This window comes from Tupaia chinensis, unplaced genomic scaffold (genome assembly GCF_000334495.1).
Source record: "Tupaia chinensis unplaced genomic scaffold, TupChi_1.0 Scaffold149501_1, whole genome shotgun sequence".
Taxonomy (NCBI): domain Eukaryota; kingdom Metazoa; phylum Chordata; class Mammalia; order Scandentia; family Tupaiidae; genus Tupaia; species Tupaia belangeri.
The window spans coordinates 2,016,471-2,042,982 of NW_006209345.1; the positions used below are offsets into that span (position 1 = coordinate 2,016,471).

Below are 26,512 nucleotides of genomic sequence, written 5' to 3' on the forward strand. Positions count from 1 at the left end.
CTTCCGATGTCTGTAGAGAACATAGTGATGTTCTTTCTTTTATTTCGGTTGTTCGTAATTTGTGTCTTTTCTCCTTTTTCTTGGTCTGTCTGGCTAGAGGTTTATCAAGTCTATTGATCTTTCCAAAGACACAGCTTTTGGGTTCACTGATTTCCTGTATTGTTTTTTCTCTTCTCAATTCTACTGATTTCTGCCCTCTTATTTTTTTCCTATTTACTTTGGGTTTAAGTTGTTCTTCCTTTAACAGTTTCTTAAGGTAGGAACTTAGATCACCGATGTAACTTTTTTCCTTTTCTAATATAATCATTTAATTCTATAAATTTCCTTGAACTACTTTCACTGCCTTCCGTAAGTTTGGACATATTCTGTTTCCATTATCAATTAAAAAAATTTTTTTTTCTTGTCATCTCCTCTATGATGCTTGAGTTGTTTAGTAGTGTATTAATTTCAAAATATTTGGAGCTATTCCACACATTATTCTGTTAATTTTTAGCCTAAATGTATTATGATCTAATTTGCTGCATAGTTTTCATTATTTTAAATTTGTTAAATTAGTTTTATGGTTGAGAATCTGATCTATCTCAGTGTTATCAACTAAATGTTTTCATATACCCAAATTCCTGAGGTAAATATGTCATGAGGGTGGGGCCCTTAAAGGTGGTATTAATGCCTTCATAAAAAGTAAACAGGGAGCTTGCTTTGCTTCCCTTCTCTCCCCCTCTGCCATGCGAAGATACAGTAAGGTAGTAATCAGATTATGTTGACAAGGAAGTGGGCTCTCAGACACAGGGTCTGCCAGTGCCTCAATCTTAGTCTTCTCAATCTCCAGAAATATGAGAAAAAAATCATTTATTGTTTAAGCACCCAGTCTATGGTAATTTGTTAGAGCAGCACAAGCTAAGGTAACTGGTAAAAGTTCTATGTATACTTAAAAAGAATACTGGGACCAGTAGTTAGCGTAATGGCTATGTCGTTGGACTCCCACGTAGTTGACTGCGGTTTGAGTCCCAGACCCGGCAGCTTAAACTTATGCCAGGCGCATGCGTGCCCAAGATCCCGAGAGGAAAATGGAGAAGGGATTGCGGCGTGGCCATATCCCCTGGAGGGTGATTTCTCACTTTGTCTCTCTGTCTCTTTCTCTGTCTGGCAAGCGCACGCGCCCTATAGCAAAAAAAAAAAAGAAAGAATACACATTCTGCTGATGCTAGGAGACAGATTATTCTGCAAATGTCAATTAGGTCACTTCATTATTAGTGCTGCTAAAGTCTATACTCTTACTGATTTTCTATTTTGATGTTCTATAAATTTCTATTAGAATAATTTTAGATATATCAAAAAACTGTGAAAGAGAGACCAGCAGTTGGCGTAAAGGCTATGTTGCTGAACTCCCACGTGGTCAATTGCGGTTTGAGTCCTGGACCCCGAAACTCACGCTGGGTGCGTGTGCGTGCGCGTGCGTGCCCATTCCCCCGGGGGGGTGATTTCTCACTTTCTCTCTCTCTGTCTTTCTGGTGAGCACAAGCACCCTATAGCAAAAACCTCCCCCCCACAAAAAAAAAAAAAAAAAAAAAAAAAAACTGTGAAGAAAGCAGAGTTCCAATAAAAGTCATGCCCAGTTTCCCCCATTATTAACAACTTACATTAGTATATATTCATAATAACACTGATACTTAAAATCCATACTCTAGTCAGAATTTCTTTTTACCTAATATCTCTCTGTTCTGGAATACTATCCAGGATACCACAATATATTAATTATTGATTACATTTAAAGATTTTAATGGGCTTTATTTGTGACTCTAGAATAAGCTAACACTTCATTCAATAAAACAGAATAAAAGTTACCTCACATTATATTTAGCTGTCATGTTTCCTTAGCCCCTTCTTGGCTACTTTGATAGACTATTTTTTTGGGGGGCGAGGGGAGGTTTTTGCTGTACGGCGCGTGCGCTCGCCAGAAAGACAGAGAGACAGAAAGTGAGAAATCACTCCACCCCCCCCTGAGGGGGGATGGGCATGCCACAATCTCTTCTCCTCTGTTCTCCTCTTGGGATCTTGGGCATGCACACACACGCGCCCGGTGTGAGTTTAAGCCACTGGGTCCGAGACTTGAACCACGGTCGACTATATGGGAGTCCAGCAACGTAGCCATTACGCCAACTGCTGGTCCCTAGACTATTTTTTTAAATTATCTTGGCACTAATGAGTACTGGTAGGTACTTCACAGAATGTCCCTCAACTGGGGCATTCTCATGTTTTTCTGATGCTTATGGGTCTTTAAGAAAAGCTACATGGGTAAAATCCCACTTTCACTATATCATACAGGGCACATACTATTGATATCACTAGCCGTTGATTTAATTATCTGGCTGAGGCAGTGTCTGTAAGGTTTATCTGCTGTAAAACTACTCTCTATTCTTTTTCCATATTGGATTCTTTTGAAAGAAGTCACTATGTACAGCCCATGCTTAAAAAGTGGGCTACCTCCTTGAGGGTGGAGCGGCTATAATACCTATTTGGTATTCTTCTATGCATTTGTCCCTTTCTCCCTATTTATTCTATCATTTAATTATACCACAATGGACTTATGGATATTTTTATAGCTGAAGTTATAGTACTACTTTATTAAGCAAATTATTCCACCTTTGGTCATTGAGAGCTCTTTTATAGGTTTCAGTTTCCCTTTGACAGATATCATCATTTTGAGCTTTTTAATCTTGAGCACTTCCTTACTTTCCGACATTATAAGATGTTCTAGACTTATCCTGTATGTTTCTTGCCCTAGTCATGAAATCAGCAATTTCTCCAAGGACCTTTGGTTCCTTTTATAGGCAGTCCGCAATTAAAGACAAAAGTCACATTCCTACAAGTGAGTCACTAAGTGAATTGGTCAATAAGGGAGGAGCTTAAAGGTAAATGTCTTGTGCTATGGCATCACAGGGTATGTTTCCAACAGACATCACATGACATCAGACTAGAACAACGGAATTCTATCCATACGAAAAGCATTTATTAGATAAGTACCAGCGAGCAGCAAGACACACAAGACAATAATATAAATATGGCATGTTTGTTTTTATATATTCCAAATATTACCATGGGTATACAATAAAGTACACATTTATAAACAAAATGTGTAATCTTGTGTGACTGTGAACGCTTCATGTAGAAGGATGAGAAAGGGGATTCCTGAGACTCACACAGATTGAGAAAGGGATTCCCCAAGTCAGAGTGTTTGTTAAATGGGTCGTTACATGAGGAGTGGCTGTACTGGAGCATGGAATTAGAAGCCAAGATTTGGTGAGGCCAGCCAGTGGTGTGGTGGATGAGGCAGCTGGATCCCACATGGCTAACTGCTTTGTTCAGGTCCTAGATCAAGTGGCTTGAGGTCAAAATCCTGAGAAGATAATAGAAGAGAAGGGATTGTGGTATGGTCATCTGCCTGGGGAGGGTACTTTCCTTCATTCTCTCTTCATTCAGAGTACACATGCCCTATAGCAAATTTAAAAAAGAAATAAAGAAGGAAAGTAAAGGAAGGAAAGAAAAGAAAGGCAAGGGAGGGGAAGGACAGGGAGGGGAGGGAGTAAGAAAGGAGAGAAGGAAGCAAGGACAGAAGGAAGGAAGGAAGCCAAGATCTGGGCACTTACTGTGCTTGTTCCTAGTAGTATGACATTACTTCTATGCCCTCTTAGCTCATAAGCATTTCTGCCATAGAGTACGTGCACTCATGAGAGAGAGAGAGAGAGAGAGAGAGAGAGAGAGAGATAAACGACACCCCGGGGGGGGGTGTGGCCATGCCACAGTCCTTTCTCCACCCTTTGCCTTTCAGGATTTTGGCATGCATGCACACATACCTGGCATGATTTTCAAGCCGGTGGGTCTGGCACTCAAACCATGGTCAGCCATGTGAGAGTCTAGTACCTTAACCACCATGATACCTGCATGGCCCAAAACTGTCTTTTTTTTTTTTTTTTTTAAATTATCTTACCCATACAGAAAGCATATGCATATGCATGAAAAAGAAAAAGACACAGGAGAGAGAAGCACCCTAAATAGGGTCTCATCATGCCATAACTCCCCTTCCTTCTAGCTCATCGGTATCTTGAGCATGCACAGGCCTGGCATGCTTTCTAAGCTCACCAAGGCATCCAAATCTACGGTGGATCATGTAGCTTCTGACACTGTCATCAGTTTGCTAACGACTGCACCTTAAGCTGGACTGTAATTATTTTATGTAACTCTTCATATATATACGTGTGTGTGTGTGTGTGTGTGTGTATATATATATATATAATTTTTTTTTTCGGAGAGTTTTTTGCTATGGCGCACATGCAATCGCCAGGAAGAAAGAGAGACAGAAAACGAGAAATCACCCCGGGGGGGGGGTGTGACCACGCGGCAGTCCCTTCTCCTCCATTCTCCTCTTGGGATTTTGGGCCTGCACAGACATGCACCTGGTGTGAGTTTAAGCCACTGGGTCCAGGACTCAAACCACAGTCAACTACATGGGAGTCCAGCAAAATAGCCATTATGCCAACTGCTGGTCCCTGTTACTCCTCATATTTCAGTATGAGTAATTTCTTTTTAAGAATTATTTTATTTACTTATTTTTAACTTGATATAGTTATCAGAGAGAGAGAGAGAGAGAAGGAGAGGGAGGGAGAAGAAGAAAATGAGAAAGCCAGCTGCCAGATCTAGGCCTCAAACTGTGGTCAGCCGTGTGGGAGTCCAGTACCCTAACCACCATGCCACCTGCTAGCCCCAGTATGAGTAATTTCTAGCATCCTACACCAGTCTTCTCTTCAACCATACCAAAGCTTACCAATAAGCACAAAGGGATTCTTCAATTCTGCCACTGTGCTTCTCACTTGCAGCATTTCCACATGATCTATCTCTTTGCTAAAATTCCCCATCTACTTTTTTGTAAGTCTTTAACAAATTATTTTGTTTAATTTAAATATTAAATTAATATTTATATTAAATTCCCCAATAATTTCAACATTCTTTAGTTTATTTCTATTGACTACATTTTCTCTTAAGAATGTTAGGCTTTTTTTCATTTTAATTTTTTTTACGAGAGATTTTTGCTAACGGGTGCATGTGCTTGCCAGAGAGACAGAAAGCAAGAAACAATGCCCAGGGAGGATGGCCATGCTGCAATACCTTCTCCTCTACCCTCTTCTCAGAATTTTGGGCATGCATGCACACATGCCTAACATGAGTTAAGCCTTCAGGTCCGGGACTTGAACTGCAGTAGGCCACGTGTGAGTCCAGTGACGTAACCATTATGCCAACTGCTAGTCTGCATCTGATTTCATATGTCTTAAACTTTTTAGTTGATAAAGAGACACCTGTGTAAGATAGTAGAAACTGATGTAAATAGTATTTATATAAGAATAGACATGTCTTTTTTGCCAGGTTTTTCGTTGAAGGGTTTCAACCAATCTGGTCATCAGCTTAATTAGGTTTGGGTTTTGTGGTTACAATGATTTCCCTTACTTCTTTGAAGACTTCAAATCTGTCTCAAGTTACTTTGTACTTATGGTCAGGGCTGGTCTACTCAAATTTTCTCAGTGTCTGCTCTAACGGTTCCTGTGCCTTGGGGGAAGTCTCCTTTTACACATTAGCCTTTCTTCCATCAGTACTATTATTTCTTTTTATTTGATGCTTGCAGGTATGGTGGAGGAAGATGCAGTGAGCGGAAACACTGCTGTTATGGTTCAACCTAGTTCTTAGGTTGTTGAAGTGGCTAGAGATACAGCTTCCCTGGTTATCCTTACTCCAGTGGATGCAGGGGAATCTCTAATGGCCTGTAGCACTGGTTCTCCATGGGATAGAGAAGTTTTATTCTACTGTGAATGGTCTTCACTTTTTAGGGTTAAGGGTAACTTAAGAGGTTACAGCAAAGATTAGATTAGAGAAAAAGATCATTGACGGGTATCTCCATTCTTCCCAAAGGCTATTGCTCTTGAGGAAGCCTAAACTATTAGGTCATCGTGACTTATTTTTCCATGCAAAATGTGTCATGACTTTCCCAACAACTCAATGGTTTTTCTCATTTCTTGCCCTGATAACTACCGTGTATCATGAAGAAGGAATTGAAAGTGTGCAAATTATTCTTGTATCTGTAGCTTTCAGTGTTTGTTTACTCTTCTTGTGGTCTAAGGTGCTTTGAGAGTTAACATAACCTACTGTATTTTGCTATTTATATATTAAAAAAGAAAAAACAAAAACATTAACTGTACTGGTATTAAGATGAAGAAAGGGGACCAGCAGGTGGCGTAATGGTTGCATTGCTGGAGGCTCACATAGTTGAACATGGTTTGAGTACTGGAACCGGCAACTTAAAACTCATATCGGGTGTGTGTGCACTGAGTGCCCAAAATCCCGAGAAGAGAGACTATAGGAGAAGGGACTATGGTGTGGGCCATCCCCACTGGAGGGTGATTTCCCATTCTCTGTCTCTCAGAGCACATTCATATTATTACAAAAACTCCTCTTTAAAAAAAAAAAAAAGAGAGAGTGAGAGAAAAAATGAAAAAAGAAACTATGAGAAATGTATCTTAGCTGCCTAGTATAATACCTACAATATGTACTAACCTACCCCTTTTTCTTATTTCTTAAATTTTGTTAGCATAATCTGGAACTCATTCTAGTTTTTCAGTACTCAACTTATTGCAATTATTTATTCTTAACATTTCAATTTCACAATCACAGTAATGTTTATATCCCTACCCATTTACATCAAATACTCATCAATGTATTTCCCTAAGTTCTTTATTCCTATTCTTCCAAGTAATTTTACCCCAGGAACAGTAAGCAGATAGAATACTAAATTCTCACGTGCTCTGAAATGCCTCTTCTGCCCTCACATTACCAGTAAGAATGTTCAAGTTCATAACCCTGCCCTCTGTTTTTCACTATTTATTTAGTGTTGCTAAAAACTGAGCCTTATTTAAAAATTTTAAGCTTGTTGGTATACAGTAAACCTTTCTGATTTAAGAACAAGTTCCTTCTGGTCAGAAATTTCCCTATATTATTTATTTTATAATTATTTTCTCTGTCTAGTCTATTTAAATTGTACAATCAAGACTTTTTTTTTTGGTCCTCTTACATATGCAAAAATTTATGCTTTTTCTCAGATTTCTTTATTTCTCAAGTCAGAGTAGTCCATATAAACCTCATAGCACCACCTAATGTGCTTTCAAACCACTTTAAGATGGGTTCAATGGCCTGGGAGCATGAGTAACAAGACAATCTTACACCATTTCATAGGTAACTGAAGTTAATCCTTACAGTATTTAAAATACAATGAACCAGGACAGACACAGATAGGCAAATTACAAACTCAATCCCCAAATTATGAATACTTGAAGCAGTGCTTCAAGCACTGCCTTTTTGTTATTGCTGACCAAAGAGTAAGCAATCTAGCAACAGAGATCAGGAATTTGGGAAGCAGGGACCTGTAAGGTTATTTTCACTATTTTGCTACAAACCTAGTTATAACATTAAAAATAAGCCTGAAACCTGGGATGGCTGAGTTTTTTATATGCTGAGAGCAGACTCTGTCTTCTTCTTCATGTTCTCTAGTTTATTGGGTAGATCCAAAAGTGAAGGAGAAAATAAAACTTCCACTCTCTAAATCAGATAATCCTGAAACATATATATACATCTCTTCAAATTCGTATGCTCCAAGAGCAGCTAGAAAATGCTGACAAAAGGAGCCAGCACGTGGCGTGGTGGTTAAGGGCGCTGGACTCCAACATGGCTGACTGTGGTTCAAGTCCTGGACCTGGCCGCTTGTTTTCTCACTTTCCCTCTCTCACTCTGTTCCTCTATGGTAAATAAGTAAGTAAGTAAGAAAGAAATTTAAATAAAAATAAAATAATTCTTTAAAAACAAGGAGAGAAAACACTGACAGAAAATAAGTAAATCAGCATTGAGCATAACTATGAAAAACAACATGACAGGGGCTAGATGATCGTATAATGGCAAAACACAACACACTAAGATGACCTACATGGAGGGTTCTAGGTTCCTATCCAGGTACCTGAGTACACTGGGTGCACATGTGTTCATGACCCAGGGTTGGCTGAAGCTGGTAGATCATGGCACAGGGACCCTGTTGGTGGTGCTATCTTCTCAATTCCCAACTTTCTTTTCTTTTTTAAAATTTGCTATAGGGTATGTGTACTCACTGGAGAGGGACAGAGGGCACCATTTGCTTACTGCAGATAAGGGGAGGGATAGAAAGAGGGAGGGGGACACAGAGAAAGAAAGCACCTCCCAATGGGGTGTGATCTTTCCTCCACTTCTCTATCCTATCAGGATTATGGGGACAGACTGGTGTACAAACACACACACACAAATACACACAAACACACAGGTCTGGCACATTTTTCAAGCCTCCATGACCAGCATGCAAACTATGGTCATCATATGGGATACAGCTCCATATGCACAGTGCCTTACCTGCTGTGCTACTGGGCTGGCCCCATTATACATGTTTGTGACATGTTTTATTGTAGTATTTATTATAGTAGCATTTTCCTAAGTACCACACTCTAACAACCAGAGTCTAAATCTTGCCAATAAATACACCAAACTAGGTTTTCAACTGCATTCCTATGGATGGATCCATATAAAACTGAGTTATAATATATATAGTAGAAAAAGATTGAGCATCTGAAATTCAAGGGCATGGCACTATAGCTTATCTACCACGAATTAACCTGTAATTAAAAAAAAGATCTAAAAGCAAAACAATACGGCTTACTTTGTAAGGTAAAAGAAAAGCTTACGTTGGTCGTCGTGTCTCAAGTAAAGTCAGCAATATCTGGATTGCACTGACTATAGCTGATTCATTTTTCTCCTTGTGGAAAATATTTGCTAGAAGCTGTTCTATAATTTCTTGCCTAGGGAAGCAAATCAACAGTCAGGTGCTAATTTCAACACCATTTAAAAAACATTATTTAATTTAACCTTATTTATTTTTTAGATTTGACCAGAGGGACAGAGCGTGAGAGAGAGATGAAAAGTGAGGAAGCAAGTCGCCAGGTCCAGGATTCAAACCACAGTTGGTCATGTTCAGCACCCTTCGCCACCATGCCACCCGCCAGTCCCAATACCGTTTAGCACTTAACAATTTCAGAGAAAAAGATAATGGCACAAGTAATCAATATCATATGAGAGTTCAACTTCACTTTGGTATACTTGTTTACATGATATTTTATTTTTATATATTTACTGAGGTAGGCAAATGATCCTCCTTATTATAAGTGTAACTCTCCCATACATTTTTTCCTATCCTTCACTTGGCAAATAAGCTGGTTCCCACTTGTCTTTGCCAATCTTGTTGAGAGCCAAGAAATATTTCAAGACTGAAAGTCACACCCTACTCAGACCACAGTGGTAGTGAGGGTTGTGCTAAGAAGACTCAGAAACTTTTACCCCCACAAAGGTATGAATGTGTAATTAATGAAGATCTAAAACAGATAAAAGAGAACATTAATTGTTGCATATTACTCAATTAAAATTTTGTTGACTGAAATATCATGACAGCAGAGACAGGAGGTGGCATGGCAGTTAAGGGTGCTGGACTTCCACAGGGCTGACCGCTGTTCAAGTGGCGGCTTGCTCACTTTCCCTCTCTCTCTCCCCCTCTCAACTCTACTGCTCTCTGGTCAAATTAAGATAAATAAATAAATAAATGGATAAAGATAAATAAAATTTAAAAAAAAAGAAATATCTTAACAGCAATGAAATATTAGGTCCTTGGGAAAAGTCTTGATGTATTTTTCTGTTTTTCTAGTCAATGATATGTCATGACTTTCCTGACAACCCAAAAGCTCTAACTGAACTATTTCCCAAATAGCACTTCTCTTACCCATACATAAGACCACAATTAATATAAAAAACAGAGTGATACATTAGCTAAGGATGTTCAAAGAAACATCCTTGACAGCTTAGTAATTTTCTGAATCCATGTGAATTAAGAAATGGAATCTCCTTTACAATATAACATACAGCTGAATTGGCCCTGGTTACTCACCTGGCAAAGACGCCAACATCCCAAGGTACAGTTGTGCTCACCGTTTATCTATACTAGCTTCCTTTACCACCTCTTACTAGGGTGGAGCAGCCAACAGGTGCAAAACCAAATAAAAATGGACTCTCACCTAATTTCAGAGGGTCCACCTGCAGGAAGTAGTGTTTAAGTACTCCCAGACCAGCATTAAAACTGCTTAAGAGATCTCTAGCCAAGAGAGTTCTGTAAAAGTTACTCAAACACAGCAGTCCACAGAATAAATAATAGGTTTCTTACTGAGCTCTAGAAAACAGATGGCCTTTTATAGTAAATATGTATGTTCTTCAAGTAACAGCCTCACTCCATGTAGAGGGGTACCGACACAACATCCAAATGCAGACTGACATATTTTCCTCACTCAGTCATTAACACTCTCACTGATCAGAGAGCAACATCACACTTTTATAAATACTGATGCCTGAAGGGAATGGCTAATAGAAACCCAGCCATTTTATGGCTACATTAAATTGGAAGCCTACTGAGTTCATGGAAGAGTTCTACTGATGGACAAGAACATAATAACTAGCAAAACTTGATGGAAAAATTTCAACAACACAGTAGCTATGCCATATTCTGTTTTTGTTTATTTTGTCAAGAGTTTTTCACCATAAGGCAGAGAGAGAGAGATAGTGAGCAGAAGTGAGAAGTCACCGGCTACAGGGGGACTGGCCCCACTGCAATCCCTTTACCTCCATTCTCCTCTTAGGATCCTGGGCACACACATACAAACGTCTGGCATGATTTTCAAGCTGCCAGGTCTGGGCCTAAAACTACCGTTGGCCATGTGGCAGTCAAGCGATATAACCACTATACCATTGCTGGTCCCAAGTTCTTCAAAATATACAAATATCACCAAACACAGAAAAACTAATAAACTGAATAACAGAGCTTATCAAACTGGATAAAAAGAATGTTTTAATATTTTAAAGTAAGGAAGTATGTATTTACACATGAGGAAAATACATTTTTTTTCACACTTAAAAAAAGCAGGTTATGTGTATCATAATATTCATGCTCTTAGTTGTTTTATGCATGAAGTCATCCATATTCTTTACCCATGGCTTTGGGACAATGGCCTATTTTTGTTTCATTTTTATACTTCATATGAGTGGTCACAGGAAAGATTCTTTTGGGGGTGGGTGGGAAAACTTCTGGAACCATTTTTTGGTGCCGGCGGCCTTGGTGACAGAGCATGTTGAGGCACACAGTCTAGCTCAGGAGCTGGCACTCGCTCACTGAAGATTCTATTCTATAAAACTAATTGACTCAGGGCCAACGGGTAGCATGGGGGTTAAGGCACTAGAGTCTCACATGGTCAATCATGGTCTGAGTTCCAGACCTGGCCACTTGCTTTCTCACTCCCAGTCTCTCTCCCCGGTCTCTCTCTCTCTGGTTGAATAAAATAAAAAAATAATAAATAAATAATTCTTTTGGAGAAAAAACTCTCAACAAAAGCTAATTTGCTTAAACCCAACTCAATCTAAACTCACTAGAATCAGGAATAAAGAGATACATAGTCCAATCCTGTTTTGTTTTGTTTTGTTTTGTTTTCTCCCCGTAGAGACATATTCAATTTAGGCCCAGATTGCTTCCCAAGCAATTTATGAATTATCTAACACTTAAGTCCACTTTCTTGGGACCACTATCACTCTTTCTTTTTTGCATATTTGTGCTGGCAGGAGAGACAGACAATGAGAGGGAAAGTAAGAAATCACCCCCCAGGGCATATGGTCATACAGCAATTCCTTCTCCTCCATTCTTATTCTGAGATTTGAAGCATGCACTTACGAGCATCCAGCGTCAGTTTCAAGCCACCAGGTCTGGGACTTAAACCATGGTCAACTAAGTGCAAGTCCAGCGCCTTTACCACCACGTAAAGGCTGGTAGGCCACCACTAGCACTCTTTACTACCCCCTCTTTAACTTTAGTTCATTCCAAACTATTCCTTAAGTGTTAACTTCCATGTACATTTACACAAGTGACATTTATACATACAGTAGTATGTAACCTATGGCTGCCTGACATTATAATACAGAGTTAGGTAATTCTGTACATATTATGTTTTACTACTGAATAGTAGGTTAGCTTAACAAAATTCAATCACTATATAATAATTTATCAAAGATATAGATATTACATAATAAATTTATCAAATATGTACAGGTGCTATTATGATTTATAAGTCTACTAAACTCACCAAAGTCTTGTATTTTCTCAAACTACAGACACTGAAGGATTTGTCAATGTGGGAATGTAATGCAATATGCATTAATGCATTTAATGATGTAAATTCTGAGCCTATACTTAGCTTCATTTCAGAAATTACAGTTGCTTGATCCAGGACTAAAGATATAGCTTGAAATGTAAACGTCATTACACATACAGGTTTGATGGTTGGGTCACATACTTGGTTCAAAGAGAGTTAAGTATATGGAGGGCTGGCACAGTACTAAAGAACTCAGTGCTGAACAGTCTGATTTAGGCTGAATGTACACTGTTCAATATAGGAGTCTCTCATTAAATATGTGCCTATAAATTTAACCCACTTGATATGATATGTTCTAGGTATAACATAGACGCTGGATTTCCACATTTTTATATAAAAAAGGTTTAAATTACATTATTACTTTTCATATAGTTCTTACATAGCACTGTAGTAAATCAAGAAATTGCTGATATTCAACATCGTTTTTTTTCAGGAGAGGTTTCTGCTAGAGGGCACATGTACTCGCCAGAGAGACAGAAAGTGAGAAATCACCCCCCCGGGGGGATGGCCACACTGCAATCCCTTCTCTTCCATTCTCCTCTCAGGATCTTGGGCATGCATGTACACACGCCCTGGTGTGATTTTAAGCCACTGGGTCCGGGACTCAAACTGCGGTCGACTACATGGGAATCCAGCGACATAGCCATTATGCCAACTGCTGGTCCCCGATATTCAACATTTCTAACCTACTAAAATGGCATAAATTTTACAAGGTTCAATCTAATTAATACTACAATTAATACCTGAATGGATTTATAGAAGGTCTTATTTGCTGAAAAGGAATATCTATGCTACAATGCCCAGAAGTACTAATATGGGGCAGGCAAAGACTCAGAAACTGTAATCTCTTGCAATCTTGCTATGCATTTCAGAGAACTGGTCAACTCCTTCCTATCCTACAGTACACACTTCTCAGAAGACAGTTTCAAACAAGGTACCTTGTTCCTAATTTTTTCCTTGACGGGCTCATATTTGCCAAGAGAAATGATACAGAGAAATTCTTCATTTTAATATAAGTGCCACCCCCCCAGGTTAAGTCAAAAGATGCAAAAGAGACTTGAAATATAGGACGACTAAAAGAAAATTAAGCAAATCATTAAAAAAAAAAAAACCAGCAGTAAACCGAAGCAAGACTGCCATTTGTACTTCTAATTATTTATCCCAAGTGAGGGAATGTATGGTTTTGCTCTAATAATAACTTTCAGCTGTGTGGATACAGGTTGAATGTATGCCATTATTGACAGTAAGCATTCACCCCAAAGTTGTGTAAATCTAGAAAAAAAAGATGACTGATCATCCCCCCAAGCTTTCACCTCAACATGAGACAACTATTCAGGTTATTCCCCCAAGTCAGCAGCAAACATAGACCTAAAATCTCCTGATAAAAAAAATGCTGAATAAAATGGGTCTGACTGGTACTTATGAAAGACAATTCCCCATCAAAAGACCCTTGAAGGCAGTGACTCCAATTATGATGTGACAATCACATCTATAGATGGCGCTACAGAATTTTAACTTTACTGAGTAGATGGCATAATGGTTACACTGCTAGACTTCCATGTAGTAAACCAAGGTTTGAGTTCCAGATCCAGCAGCTTAAAATTCACACCAGGCATGTGTGTGTGTGTGTGCCCAAGATCCCGAGAGGAAAGTGGAAGAGAGACTGTGGCATGCCAGCCCCCCTGGGGGGGGGAGTGATTTCTTGCTTTGTCTTTCTGGAGAGCACATCATGTGACCTATAGCAAAAATCTCTCTTAAAAAAAAAATCTAATTTTACTAATATTTGGAAAGTTCAAAGCCTACATATTAATGCCATTCATTTACCTTCCTATCCTGTCGATCTCCACTGTGCATGATAAATGGCTGACAAAAAAGCAGCAGGTTTTCCTACCTTCTCACCTTCCCAAGGTTATTTTCCAAGATCTTGATCTTACCAGTACTCACGATGTATCGAACAGCATCAATATAAAAACAGAACAAGAACAGAGTTTTGAACATACTTTTCTAGAGTGGCAAGCAGGGGATCTGGTTCTGTACTGTTCTGAATTTGCAACATCTGGTCTCTGCTCAGGCGAACAATTTCACAAAGTGACTGTGATGCATTTGAATGTCGCTAAAGGAAAAAAAATACAATTTTAACTATAAAACATGTTAGAAGTTAAACTTAAAATTTTAAAAATGAATGAGAAAATTGCTTAAGAAATATACAAATCAACACTGACCATAAGCTTTAGTGAGCAAAAAGTCAAGTCCAAAATAAACAACATTATGATTATTTTATTTTGTTAGGCTAATGAGTTTTACAATATTGTATAGTATATACAGCTATGTATAGAGGGGTAAGATCGAAGTTCTGACAAGATAGAAATTTCCGCAATTGAATACCTGCATAAAATATATCCCTTAAATATACTTTACCAGCACAGATACCAATAAGAAGATACCAAATAAGAAACATTAAACCTTCTCCCAGTGCACAGTGTATTTACCTTACAGGAAAGCTCTAAAATCTCAGTGACTGAACTGGCATGTGAAACCAAGCATAACTCTGAGAGCAAGCAATGGGTTCTCATATTCCAGCAGAGATGGCCATAAACACTGTGATATCCAAACTCGCTGAATGGAGTTAGAAGCCTAACATTGCCTTAACAAATACAAATTGGTCAGTACAACATGTAATTTATCACTGAACACAAAATAGAAGTATCAATAGGACTGTCCAAAAGACAAATTTAACAATTCAGTAAGTCAAGTGGGGAAGGTGCTAATGTAAACAATGTTTAGTCCTACTATAAATAAACACTTGTTGAATTGGGCTTCTTTATCTATTTCTCCTGGGCCCTGGGGGCAGGTAAAATACCCTGCTGATCAAGTTCTTCTGCTAAAGAACATGAACCTAATGAAGAAAAAGCTCCATTCACGGAAATCACTCCCTGTAAATGGTCATGCTGTTGCCATCATTTTCTCTGGCATACACTGGCCACACTTCCAACACGGGAAACGTCCCAGAATGAGTGTGTTCCCTCACCTATGGGGCAGGGCTCATCACCCCACCAGACAGCTCCTTCTAAGTGGTTCTTGCACTCTAGCACTTCCTTCAGCATTCAACATAAATATATGCTGATATGCCTACAAAATGTCAACTCTCGTGACAGTAACAACTACTGCAAGTAAGCACGTACTGCACTATCCCAAAGGGGGATAATGGAAACTGACAGCTCTTTTAATAGGGGATTCTTGAAAAGTCTGTTTTCGATAAATTCCAGGTACCGAAAAGTTTTAATGGACCAGTGTGGAAGGGATAAGATCTACCTCTACAGAAAATGCCCCTATGAGAAACAAACTATCCTCTGGCTGCATACCTCTCAGACTGTGCAGCCCAGTGCTCACTCTCCCATCTAACTTGTACCTATAAGCTGACAAGGAGATACCCAGACTCTGTTATTACCCTTAATCCAGCTCCTTCACAGATACTAGGTTGAACCATATAGAAGTGTCATGTCTGTGAGTAAAAATGGTTTCCTGCTGGCAATTTCCTATGGCATGGCCTGATAGTAAAGGTAGTGATCATGCAGATCTCTTCTACTCTACTAGTCCTGACAGGCATCCCCTCAGCTCAGAGCTCAACTTGCAAACTCCAAATCAAGCTTCATTGTAATTGCCAAGTCTGCCTTTAGCACCTAGGCCAAACCTGTCAGAACCTAAAAGCTAAGGTTAGTAAGTACAAGAAGTCACAGCAGGAGTTCAATGATAACCAAGATTCTGCTAGGCTGCCTGCAAGCTTTAGCCATGCTAGATAAACTAATGCAGATGTGACCACATCATTTGGACTAAAGGTAGATATTTAAAAAAAGGAGGAATCAATGGGAGATGTTTATAACAAAGGCAGTTTCAGCCATGGAACCCCACCTCTGGAAAGGAGAAGGTGCTAGAACCAAGGCCTGCTAGTTCACATTTTTAGGTTTTTTTTTTTTTTCTTACCAGCAAATATAGTATTATTTAGACAACTACCAACTTCTGAGAATGCCAGATTCTACCTATCTACTCTGATCATCTAGCACAAGTATGTTCTGTGCCCAAATAAACACAAAACTTAAAAAAAAAAAAAAAAAATCAGGCTTATAGTCACACAAGAGAAACTTACATCTTCTTCTTGCGATGGATGAACTATTTCCACAAGCCTCTGGATAATTTTCTCCTCATTTAACCACTGTAAAACATATTGTAGAAGTAATCATAGCAATGAGTGGCTCTTGTTCAAGCCCCAATGAAGATTAACATACTTGGAAATATCCATCACATTTTAAGTAGAATGTTACAGGTTTCTCTGGACTTTGAACACTACAGAAAATTAAAAGTTCCCCAAGGAAAATGCCAGTGAATATATTATTTTAACAGTGGCCAATAGTACCAACTCCCCCAAATTATAATACCCACATAATAAATTCTATACAACAGTTCCTTTGCTAGGGGTAACTCCCATACATTTGGCATTAAAAGGGCCAGTATTGTGGCTATTAATAAAGTGGGGATTAAGAAAGATGGAATTTATACATTTTCTATAACAGAACATTTGTTCAGAGCTTCGGAAAGATTTCTAAGAGCAATATTTGGTATTAAGCCACTGAGTTAAGAAAAAACACAGGAAGATCAAAAAGGGACTTTCAGATTCCAAAAGCAAAACTACTACAGAAAATATGAGGGGGGGAATGATGAGGGAGTTCCCACAGAAGCATAGTTTATCTGCCCTATCACATACTAACAAAGCAATAGTATCATCTATATATGAAATGCTGTATTGAATGAAAATATGAAGGGATTAGAATGGGGGCGGGAGGAGGAAAGCTGGCTTAATATTGGTTCCATCAGGAACTGTAACACCATAATAAGCAGGAGAGCTCACTACCTAGACAGGACATCAAAAGAAAAGAAAAATCTATGGGAATAACAGATGGCGTAATGGCTGTGTCGCTGGACCCCCACGTAGTTGACAGTGTTTTGAGTCCTGGACCCAGTGGCTTAAACTCATGCCAGGCGCGTGTGCGTGTGTGCCCAGTTTCCCGAGAGGAGAAGGGATTGTGGCGTGGCCATCCCCTCTGGGGGGGTGATTTCTCGCTTTCTGTCTCTCTGTCTCTCTCTGTCTTTCTGGCGAGCTCACGCGCCCTATAGCAAAAACCTGCCCCCTCCAAAAAAAAAGAAATGGATTGAGGACTAGATTGGAACACAGAGAGGGGGAAAGGAGAAAAGAAGAGAAAGAAAACAATGACAGGAGGCACAAGAGCTTGGGAGGAACCTTATTTTCAGGTTACCCCCACCCTCTCTTCTTCCCACCCAAATCCCACCTAAGACATCTATTCAAGAGACATGCATCCCAAAATCACCAATGGTCCACATTTTGAAATGTCATTTTTGAAATAAACTCCATTCTCCCTATTATCCAATGCGCCTAAGGCAGGCATGAGAAGAGAGTTATTATGAAGCCTAGATCCTTGGAAATATCTATTCCTCTCCATTTTGACTTTCAGAGACAGCCCTGAAGAATGTAGTTGTCTTCTCAAGAAAGAAGCTTTGTAGCACACTCTTATTACCCTTAGAGCTCCCAACCTCCTTACTTCTGCCTTAACTACCAGATTCAGCTTTGGACAAATCTTCATCCCATTCTACCTTGCCACTCCTACAAAAAACAAACCAGCAAAGAGGGAGAATCACTCAGAATGACACATCCCATTCACCAGGATGTGCACATCCACAAGAATCCTAGTCTTGCAAAATCTGAATCTTTTTCTATCCCAAGATAATCTTCCTTTCCCACTCTTCTCTCTGAACCCCAGACAACCCTCTGCTACCAACCCTAATCCCATGGAACCTCTCCCAGCACATAGCAAACTAGCTGGCTCACATGCAAGCACCCCAATCCCAGTCAACAAGTCAGAATTCTACTCACATTCAGCACATCTTGCCTGGGCTGTGGAGGCTCAATACACGTTAGGAGCCTGAGCAACAAATCCATGATAGCAGAGGTTCCCACGTAGTTGACAGTGTTTTGAGTCCTGGACCCAGTGGCTTAAACTCATGCCAGGCGCGTGTGCGTGTGTGCCCAGTTTCCCGAGAGGAGAAGGGATTGTGGCGTGGCCATCCCCTCTGGGGGGGTGATTTCTCGCTTTCTGTCTCTCTGTCTCTCTCTGTCTTTCTGGCGAGCTCACGCGCCCTATAGCAAAAACCTGCCCCCTCCAAAAAAAAAGAAATGGATTGAGGACTAGATTGGAACACAGAGAGGGGGAAAGGAGAAAAGAAGAGAAAGAAAACAATGACAGGAGGCACAAGAGCTTGGGAGGAACCTTATTTTCAGGTTACCCCCACCCTCTCTTCTTCCCACCCAAATCCCACCTAAGACATCTATTCAAGAGACATGCATCCCAAAATCACCAATGGTCCACATTTTGAAATGTCATTTTTGAAATAAACTCCATTCTCCCTATTATCCAATGCGCCTAAGGCAGGCATGAGAAGAGAGTTATTATGAAGCCTAGATCCTTGGAAATATCTATTCCTCTCCATTTTGACTTTCAGAGACAGCCCTGAAGAATGTAGTTGTCTTCTCAAGAAAGAAGCTTTGTAGCACACTCTTATTACCCTTAGAGCTCCCAACCTCCTTACTTCTGCCTTAACTACCAGATTCAGCTTTGGACAAATCTTCATCCCATTCTACCTTGCCACTCCTACAAAAAACAAACCAGCAAAGAGGGAGAATCACTCAGAATGACACATCCCATTCACCAGGATGTGCACATCCACAAGAATCCTAGTCTTGCAAAATCTGAATCTTTTTCTATCCCAAGATAATCTTCCTTTCCCACTCTTCTCTCTGAACCCCAGACAACCCTCTGCTACCAACCCTAATCCCATGGAACCTCTCCCAGCACATAGCAAACTAGCTGGCTCACATGCAAGCACCCCAATCCCAGTCAACAAGTCAGAATTCTACTCACATTCAGCACATCTTGCCTGGGCTGTGGAGGCTCAATACACGTTAGGAGCCTGAGCAACAAATCCATGATAGCAGAGGTTCCTATATGCTTTATGATAAGGTCTACAAAATCACGTTTCTTCTTTAGGAAATCGACAATCTAGAGGAGAACAGATCAAAAACTGAAAAGACATGTAACTTGGGAACTATAAATTTCAGGTTTTAAATGCTGACCCACACCCCATTTAAAATCCCAATTCTTCAGGGTGAGAAATGGCAAATGCTGAATTAGCAATAAGATGTCCAAATGGAAAGCCTGGCTAATAGTTACAATATTCAAAAACCCTTAGAGAAAAAAAAAAAAAAGCTCCCAAATTAATTTACATTCCCTAATACAAATATAACATAATAGAATCTTTTTCTATTTGCTTTCATTATTCTCAAAGAATAGAAATAAAAAATATACCATAAAGAGGAAGAGAGTATATACCATTTTATAGTTTATAAACATAAAAGCATGTCCATTTAGACTTTGCACTAAAACGCAGTATATTCAAAAATCTTAATCTATAGCAAGTGAGGAAAAAAAACCTCAACAGATAAAGATTTCTACTTCAAAGTAACTAACCCACCTGCTATACAACCATCACATCTGCATTTTCATTTCCGCAATTTATCTGATTAGATTAACAAAAGACAGGTGGCTGGTAGAAGAAAAGGCTGATATATATACAATAAGGCAATATGAAAACAGTAATAAAAATTAGAACTCTGTCATTGGGTCTCTTTTGAACTGGAAGACCACCTTGGTCCAGCCTGTGTGCCTTCTGACTTCTATTCATGTGTAGATGTCATCTACTCAAATACCCCAAGGCCCAGGAGCAGCACAGTGTGGCAGCTGCTGTTAACAGCACACTGAAGACTCTCAAAGGCCCTAGGAGGTAGGGACTGAAGATCTCAAGGTTACAGATGAAAAAAACCAAGGCTCAGAGCTAAAATTGTGGCTGCCTTGGGATTTAAACTTAGATTTATTTGTATGCCGCAAAAGCCATAATCCTTCCATTATCCCACATGAAAAAGTCTAGTAACCAGAGATGACAACTAAAATTGCTTCACATAATTAGGTGTAAATACAGGATTAACTAACACACATTGCTTCTCCCAACAATGACGTTAAACACTGTGATATAAACCTTCAAGCAGTAATATATAATCCACTCAAGTTTTTTAAAAAGATAATAGGAGTAAGAAGAAGAAAAAGTCACAGGTGACCAAAACACTTCACTATTCGGTAGCAGAAACACTGGACCCAAAGACACAAACTCCAGCCAAGGCTGTGTACAGCACAGCAAAGACCTGTACCATGGATGACACTGTTAAAATGCTAAATCGTGCAACACTGACAATGCCCTACAGCTAGACTTACAAATTTCGGTTCCAATAGCAAAGAAATGAGGAGGAAAAGTATAATAAAGTATAATATCTCGATAATGGCTACAAACATCTTATATACTTGAGTGGTAACATGAGGATGATATGATGCTTATACTCTACAAAAACTGCCAGCAGCACTTTTACTTCTAATCAGAAAGCAGGGAAGGGAGACAATCCTTATTAGCATAATCATGATTAGGAGATTAGTACCTAAGAGAAAAGAATTATTATTTCCAATACACTTAGGAAGGTTACCCGACTCAAGGACGAAGGAATGACACTGTGTTTCTAAAATGAAACTAATTTACTCTGCTTTTGCATACAAAGGACAGGTCATACTGGGCCCAAAATAGTTCCACTCTCTCCATGTTTGTGGATTCCAAGGATGGGTCACCTGAAGTCTGTCTTTCAGTGCCAGGCCCAACTGGCCTGACCTCTTGCACCCATATTATCACAACTTTGCTTTGTTGCAAAAGTCTGTTATACTTTGTACTTGATCATCCGAGGCTCCAATAATTACTCCTTGGATGCCTGTTGTCATAAATGGATTATAATTTCCTCGCAAGCAGATCTTTTTCATACCAATATCCACTAGAGCAGTGGATCTCAAATTTTAGCATACATCAGTCTGTTATGTTGTAAGTCTAGCTAAAAACCAAAATTGCTGGGCTCCACCCCCAGAGTTTATGATTTAGTGGGTCTGGGGTAGGACATAAGAATATGCATTTCTAACAAATTCTCAGGTGATAATGATGGTGCTGGTTCAGGGACCATATTTGGAGAACCAAATAAGAGATACTTGGGAAATTAATTTCTATCTACTCTGTATTAACTTCCCAAGTACATATGAACTGAGAACAAAATAAAATGAAACAGAGGAGGGAGACATCATCATAAGAGTAAAATATGAATTTCTGTCAAGCAATGCTGGACAGGAACAGCAGAACTACATATGCATATGACAGCCTATACTCAGACTTCTCAAGTTAAATATTTAAGTTTTTGAACAAAATCAAAATAGAGTGGTCACTGTACAAATGAATCATCAATTATATTTGTGGGAAAGCTTTTTGATTTAAGTATCATTTATGATAATTAGTGAGGAGAAAACAAAAACAAAGCACTTGTTTGGTAGCCAAAAGTCACTAACATTCCACTCACACATTCAACCCATACCATGTTGCTATCTTCACAAATGGCTGCCAATATTCTCCTACTTCTAAGTATTCATCAAAAGAGGAAAGTGAAGCATTCTAACAAATTAAGATCTGCGGCACTTCAAAAAAAAAAGGTGTATAAATCAGTGTAACTCAGTGCTTAGAATGTCTAAGGTTTAAAATATACTTTCTTATAAAGCCTAGGCTTAAGGCAAACTTGAAAGCTAAAGCAACATTACTGGGGAACCATCTCAGGTCAGCCCTAATACTTACCTTTTGGAAAACAATATTTACCTGTTCTGGTTTTCTGCTGATAAGAATACTTAGCACCTTGCTGAAGAAACTGGCAAGAAGTGGGTTCAAGGGGGAATCGTTTAGGAGGAAGCTATATAATTTCATTAGCAAGGATTCATCTTCTCCCAGTCTATCATTCATCTGGGAGACATCAGAAGTGAGCAACTCACAAGATATATTTGGATACCTAGAAGAACAGGATACTTACATCATCATCTATGTTAACAGTTTAATTACATAAAGTAAAATACAAATCAGGAAGGCTTCCTAAACTTTTGTAAAAACAACAAAATCATCTATTGGGAATTTTAAAATCATTTCAATCCATTCTGGCTTAATTCTAGATTAAAATAAATTTTATACATTGTCTAAAAATTGTTTTTAAAACAAGCTTTAAAATAAACACATTTCTCTCAATGGAACTAGAGTATACCTAGGACTTAGGAGCCAAGGGAGGTCATGCTGCAGGGTATGGGCCTTCTCAATTCTAACTGAAGAGAGAGGTCAGAGGTAAAAGTCACTAGGCTAGACATGCAGTCTACACTGACATGGGAAGCTGCATGCAAGATGACTATGCAGGCTGCTGGTTTCCAGGAAAGTGCATTTTCTCCACACAGCACCTTGTATTAACTCAAGGCACACTGTAGGTACCTGGACTAGCTGCGTTTATTTTTAGAGGGGCTGTAAATGGTACTACAAAGTTGTGTTGGGGAGCTTATCAAGTGTTCAGTCTATATTACATCTTAAGAGATTAAAAATATCATACTAAAAAAAAAGATTGCAGCTTGAGTAGTTACTCAGGGAAGCTATATATATAAAAAATGTGCTTCCATGCAAGGCTTCCAGCACCCACTGTGGAGTACAGACAGGAAAACACCCCACTGTCAGTTTTCATTACAATCTCACTCCTGAACTATATGGGCCCATGGAAGGCAAAATGATAACTGCTCTGAATGTAATAAGCAGCTCTTAAATAGACTCTACAGCTTTAGAAATATCTGCACCCTCTAAAGCATGACTGATTCCAACAACCAGAGCAATTTCTCTCTGAAAGATGGCAGCAGGGGCTGACAGGTGATGTGCTGGTTAGGGGCACTGGACTCCCACATGGAGGACTGCAGTCAGGGTCCCAAACCTGGTGGCTTGCTTTCTCACTTTTCCCCTCACTCTGCCTCTCACTCTGTCCCTCTCTGGCCAAATTTAAATAAATAAATAAAGATAAGAAAAATAATTCTAAAAAAAAAAAGATGGCAGCAGATCTATTTTCTTCACTCCCATCACCACAAACTATTTCTCATCTGTTTTCAATAGTAACAAATGAAGATTCCAAGCAAGGTCCACTCAGACAATATGCTATCTGACCCACAGTTTACTTCTCTGCTTTTATATTTTCCTCCTCTTGGGTAGCTAGGATCTATACTCCAGCTAGCCATCAGGAGTGGTAAGTTCAAATGCTGTTAAGGACAGGTAGGTGACAAAGGAGACAAAAGCAGCTATATGACAAGAGAGAGAGGTGAAGACTGTGGACTAGAACATGTATGACACACCTGGAGATACCCAAAAGAAGCAAGCAGCTGCCGGTTTTGAGATCCCTATCTCAAAGAGACAACTGGCAACACACCAGAAAGTCACACCATCTAAGACAGAGGTGTAAGATTGGAAGACTGAACAGCATGAAAATGTCCCAAAATGAACCTTAATGGGAAACAGACTAAAAAGGAAGAAAACAGACCTGGAAGGTGAGGCTCATATTATCAAATGCTGTCTTCTGGAAGTTTAAGGCTTAGTCTTCCTCATTTCTTATAATACTTGGGTCCAAAGATGCCATAATATAAACTTCAATAAAGTAACAATTATCCCAGGGACAGGATTCTGTAATGGTTATAGTGCAGCTACTAATAATGTCACATTATCTAGGCTATAAACTTACAAGCTGAATAACCTTGAGCAAGTTATTTAAACTCTCTTGGTCACACTTTATAACTCTGTAATACTAGTCTGTAGAGGAGGGTAATAGAGATTAAGTATCCTGTATCTGAAATGCATGAGACCAGAAATGTTTTGGATTTCAGGTTTTTGATTTTGGAGTCTGAATACCTGCATATACATAATGAGACATCTTGGGGATAGGTCCCAAGTCTATCCCCTTGGACAGCCTGAGGGTTAACCAAATCCAGTATTTTTGGATTATATGGTTACAGTCTATACAAAATGCTGTATAGACTTTATAGACTGTAACCCAACACATAAGGTTAGGTGTGGAATGTGCCACTGTGGCATTATATCGATGCCTAAAAGATTTCAGATTTTGGAGCATGTTGGATTTTTGATTTTTGAATTAAGGATGCTTAGCCCATATATACAAAATGCTAGCAAGATGGCTTGTCATACAACAATAAAAAAAAAATTAGTGAATAACTGTTTTTATTCCTCTTTATTTTTTACTATAGGACAATGCTGCTGTGGGAGTTGAGGGGACACGCTGTCTCAATTGTTCTAATCTGGAAATGACTCGCAAATAAAGATCCACCCTGGCTGCAAATCAAATGCATGATGCATTCTCTAAATTTTAACACAGGAAGTCCAGGACAGGGCATGGACATCTTTTTAGTTTTCACTGCACAGGTAACATGGAGGCAGAATCTAGCTCAAGAAGGACAGATCATATGGTCTAAAATTCATACAAAACGTTCAGAGTTCTGGGTCAAGCTGAGACCCCTCTCTCTTCCTCCTTAAGATTCAATAAGCTTCAGGGTTGGCAGGTGGCATGGTGGTTAAAGGTGTTGGACTCCCACGTGGCCAATCGCAGTTCGAGTCCCTGATTGGTGGCTTACTTTCTCACTTTCTCTTTTCTCTCATTCTGTCCCTCTCTGGTCAAATTAAAATAAATAAACCTAAATAAAAATAATTCTTAAAAAAAAAAAAAAAGATTCGACAAGCTTCTAAAGCACCTGAAGATACTCTCTGTCCCAGCTCTAAGTAAGACCCCTCCTCCTATAGCACCCCACTGCATACTGAACTCTGGAAGAAAATTGAACCCTGCTGCACCCAGGCCTACCTAAGCCCTTCCTCCCCTCTAAATGGGAGTACTTCTTGCTCCTGAAGGCACTCTCTACTCACCCTCTCGACAGCATCCCTTACCATCTACTGAAGCACAGCACTCACTAGACAGCTGGCTCCCTCATGCAAGTACCATTTCCTCTGTACTACGGCAGTCTTGCCAGCAGACCACCATTTCCTCCACTTAGGGAGAAAAAAAACCCCAAAACACCACAGCAAACTCTGCAGTTCTTCTGACTCCATAGATGCCTCTAGCTACCACTTCCTCTTTCTGCTTCAGTTAAAGGAAATTATTTGGAAAAGTTGTCTCTACTTTTCTCCAATTCCTCCTCAAAGGCCTTCTCACCAGGTTTTCATTTCAGTGTCCAAAGAACCTGTACCCATGGGGACCATAATGTTCATGTAGCAAATTCTGTGATTTCATGTGAACAATAAATAGCCTTTGACTCACTGTTTCTCCTTCCTGAAGCCTATTCTCCCTTGACTCTTAGGGGAGCAGTCTCTTCTGGTTCTCCTCTTGTGACTAACCCCTCCCGGGTCCCTTTGTGAAACGCTGGTGCTAAAGTCTCCATCTCAGTCTCTGGACTTGCCTTCCACCTTTATCTGCTCCGTAGATGATGTTAGCTAGCCTCATGGCTTTACATATCTCCCATCCCCTTGCTGCTACTACTCACCTCCACTTGATGTCTAACAGGAACCTCAATCATGACAGGGCCAAAACCAAACTTCTGATCTATTCTTCTTAAATTCATCTTCAGAGCCATAAACCCATCTCATCCCCTTGACTGTCCAGGCCAAATCCCATAATCCCTCTTGACTTATTCTCTCCTACTCCACACCTATGAGGAACCCCCTTCAGTTGTAAGCTCATCTAATACAACTGGAAGCTGTTTCTCACCAGCTAGATCCACTAAGATCTTCTCTTTGCTCATCACTGCAACCTTCTAATTGACGTGTCCACTTTTACTCCTGTTTTCCTATGATCAATATCCACAGAGCAGGCAGACTGATCCTAAAACAAAGTTAGGCTATGGCATCCACTACTCAAAACCCCTCAATGGCTTCCCTTCTCATTCCAAATAAAGCAAAATCCTGAATAAGCCTACAAGGACCTATGAGGCCTACCTCTAGGCAGCCTTTTCTCCTCCTCATTCTTGATGCTTCCTCTTCTCTGGCTGCCCTGCTGTTCCTGGGGTATACTTTAGGTCTTCTACACTTGCTGCTCCTTCTGCTGGACATTCTTTGCC

General features: G+C 39.6%; 1 protein-coding gene across 20 annotated transcripts in view; it reads right to left on the reverse strand.

Moving 5' to 3' along the window:
• Positions 1–26,512, reverse strand: part of PPP6R3 (protein phosphatase 6 regulatory subunit 3) — a 182,317-nt gene that overhangs the window by 62,009 nt on the left and 93,796 nt on the right. For 18 of the 20 annotated variants that reach the window (XM_014585299.2, XM_014585305.2, XM_014585303.2 and 15 more), the window contains 5 exons: positions 22,206–22,392; positions 19,343–19,480; positions 16,498–16,563; positions 14,354–14,466; positions 8,802–8,915 (listed from right to left, as the gene is read on the reverse strand). In XM_014585299.2, the coding sequence (XP_014440785.1) occupies positions 8,802–8,915; positions 14,354–14,466; positions 16,498–16,563; positions 19,343–19,480; positions 22,206–22,392 (618 nt within the window). Of the gene's footprint in view, positions 1–8,801; positions 8,916–14,353; positions 14,467–16,497; positions 16,564–18,297; positions 18,382–19,342; positions 19,481–22,205; positions 22,393–26,512 lie in introns of those variants that run through there. The other 2 variants (XM_027769425.1, XM_006171251.3) reach the window with 2 other exon arrangements.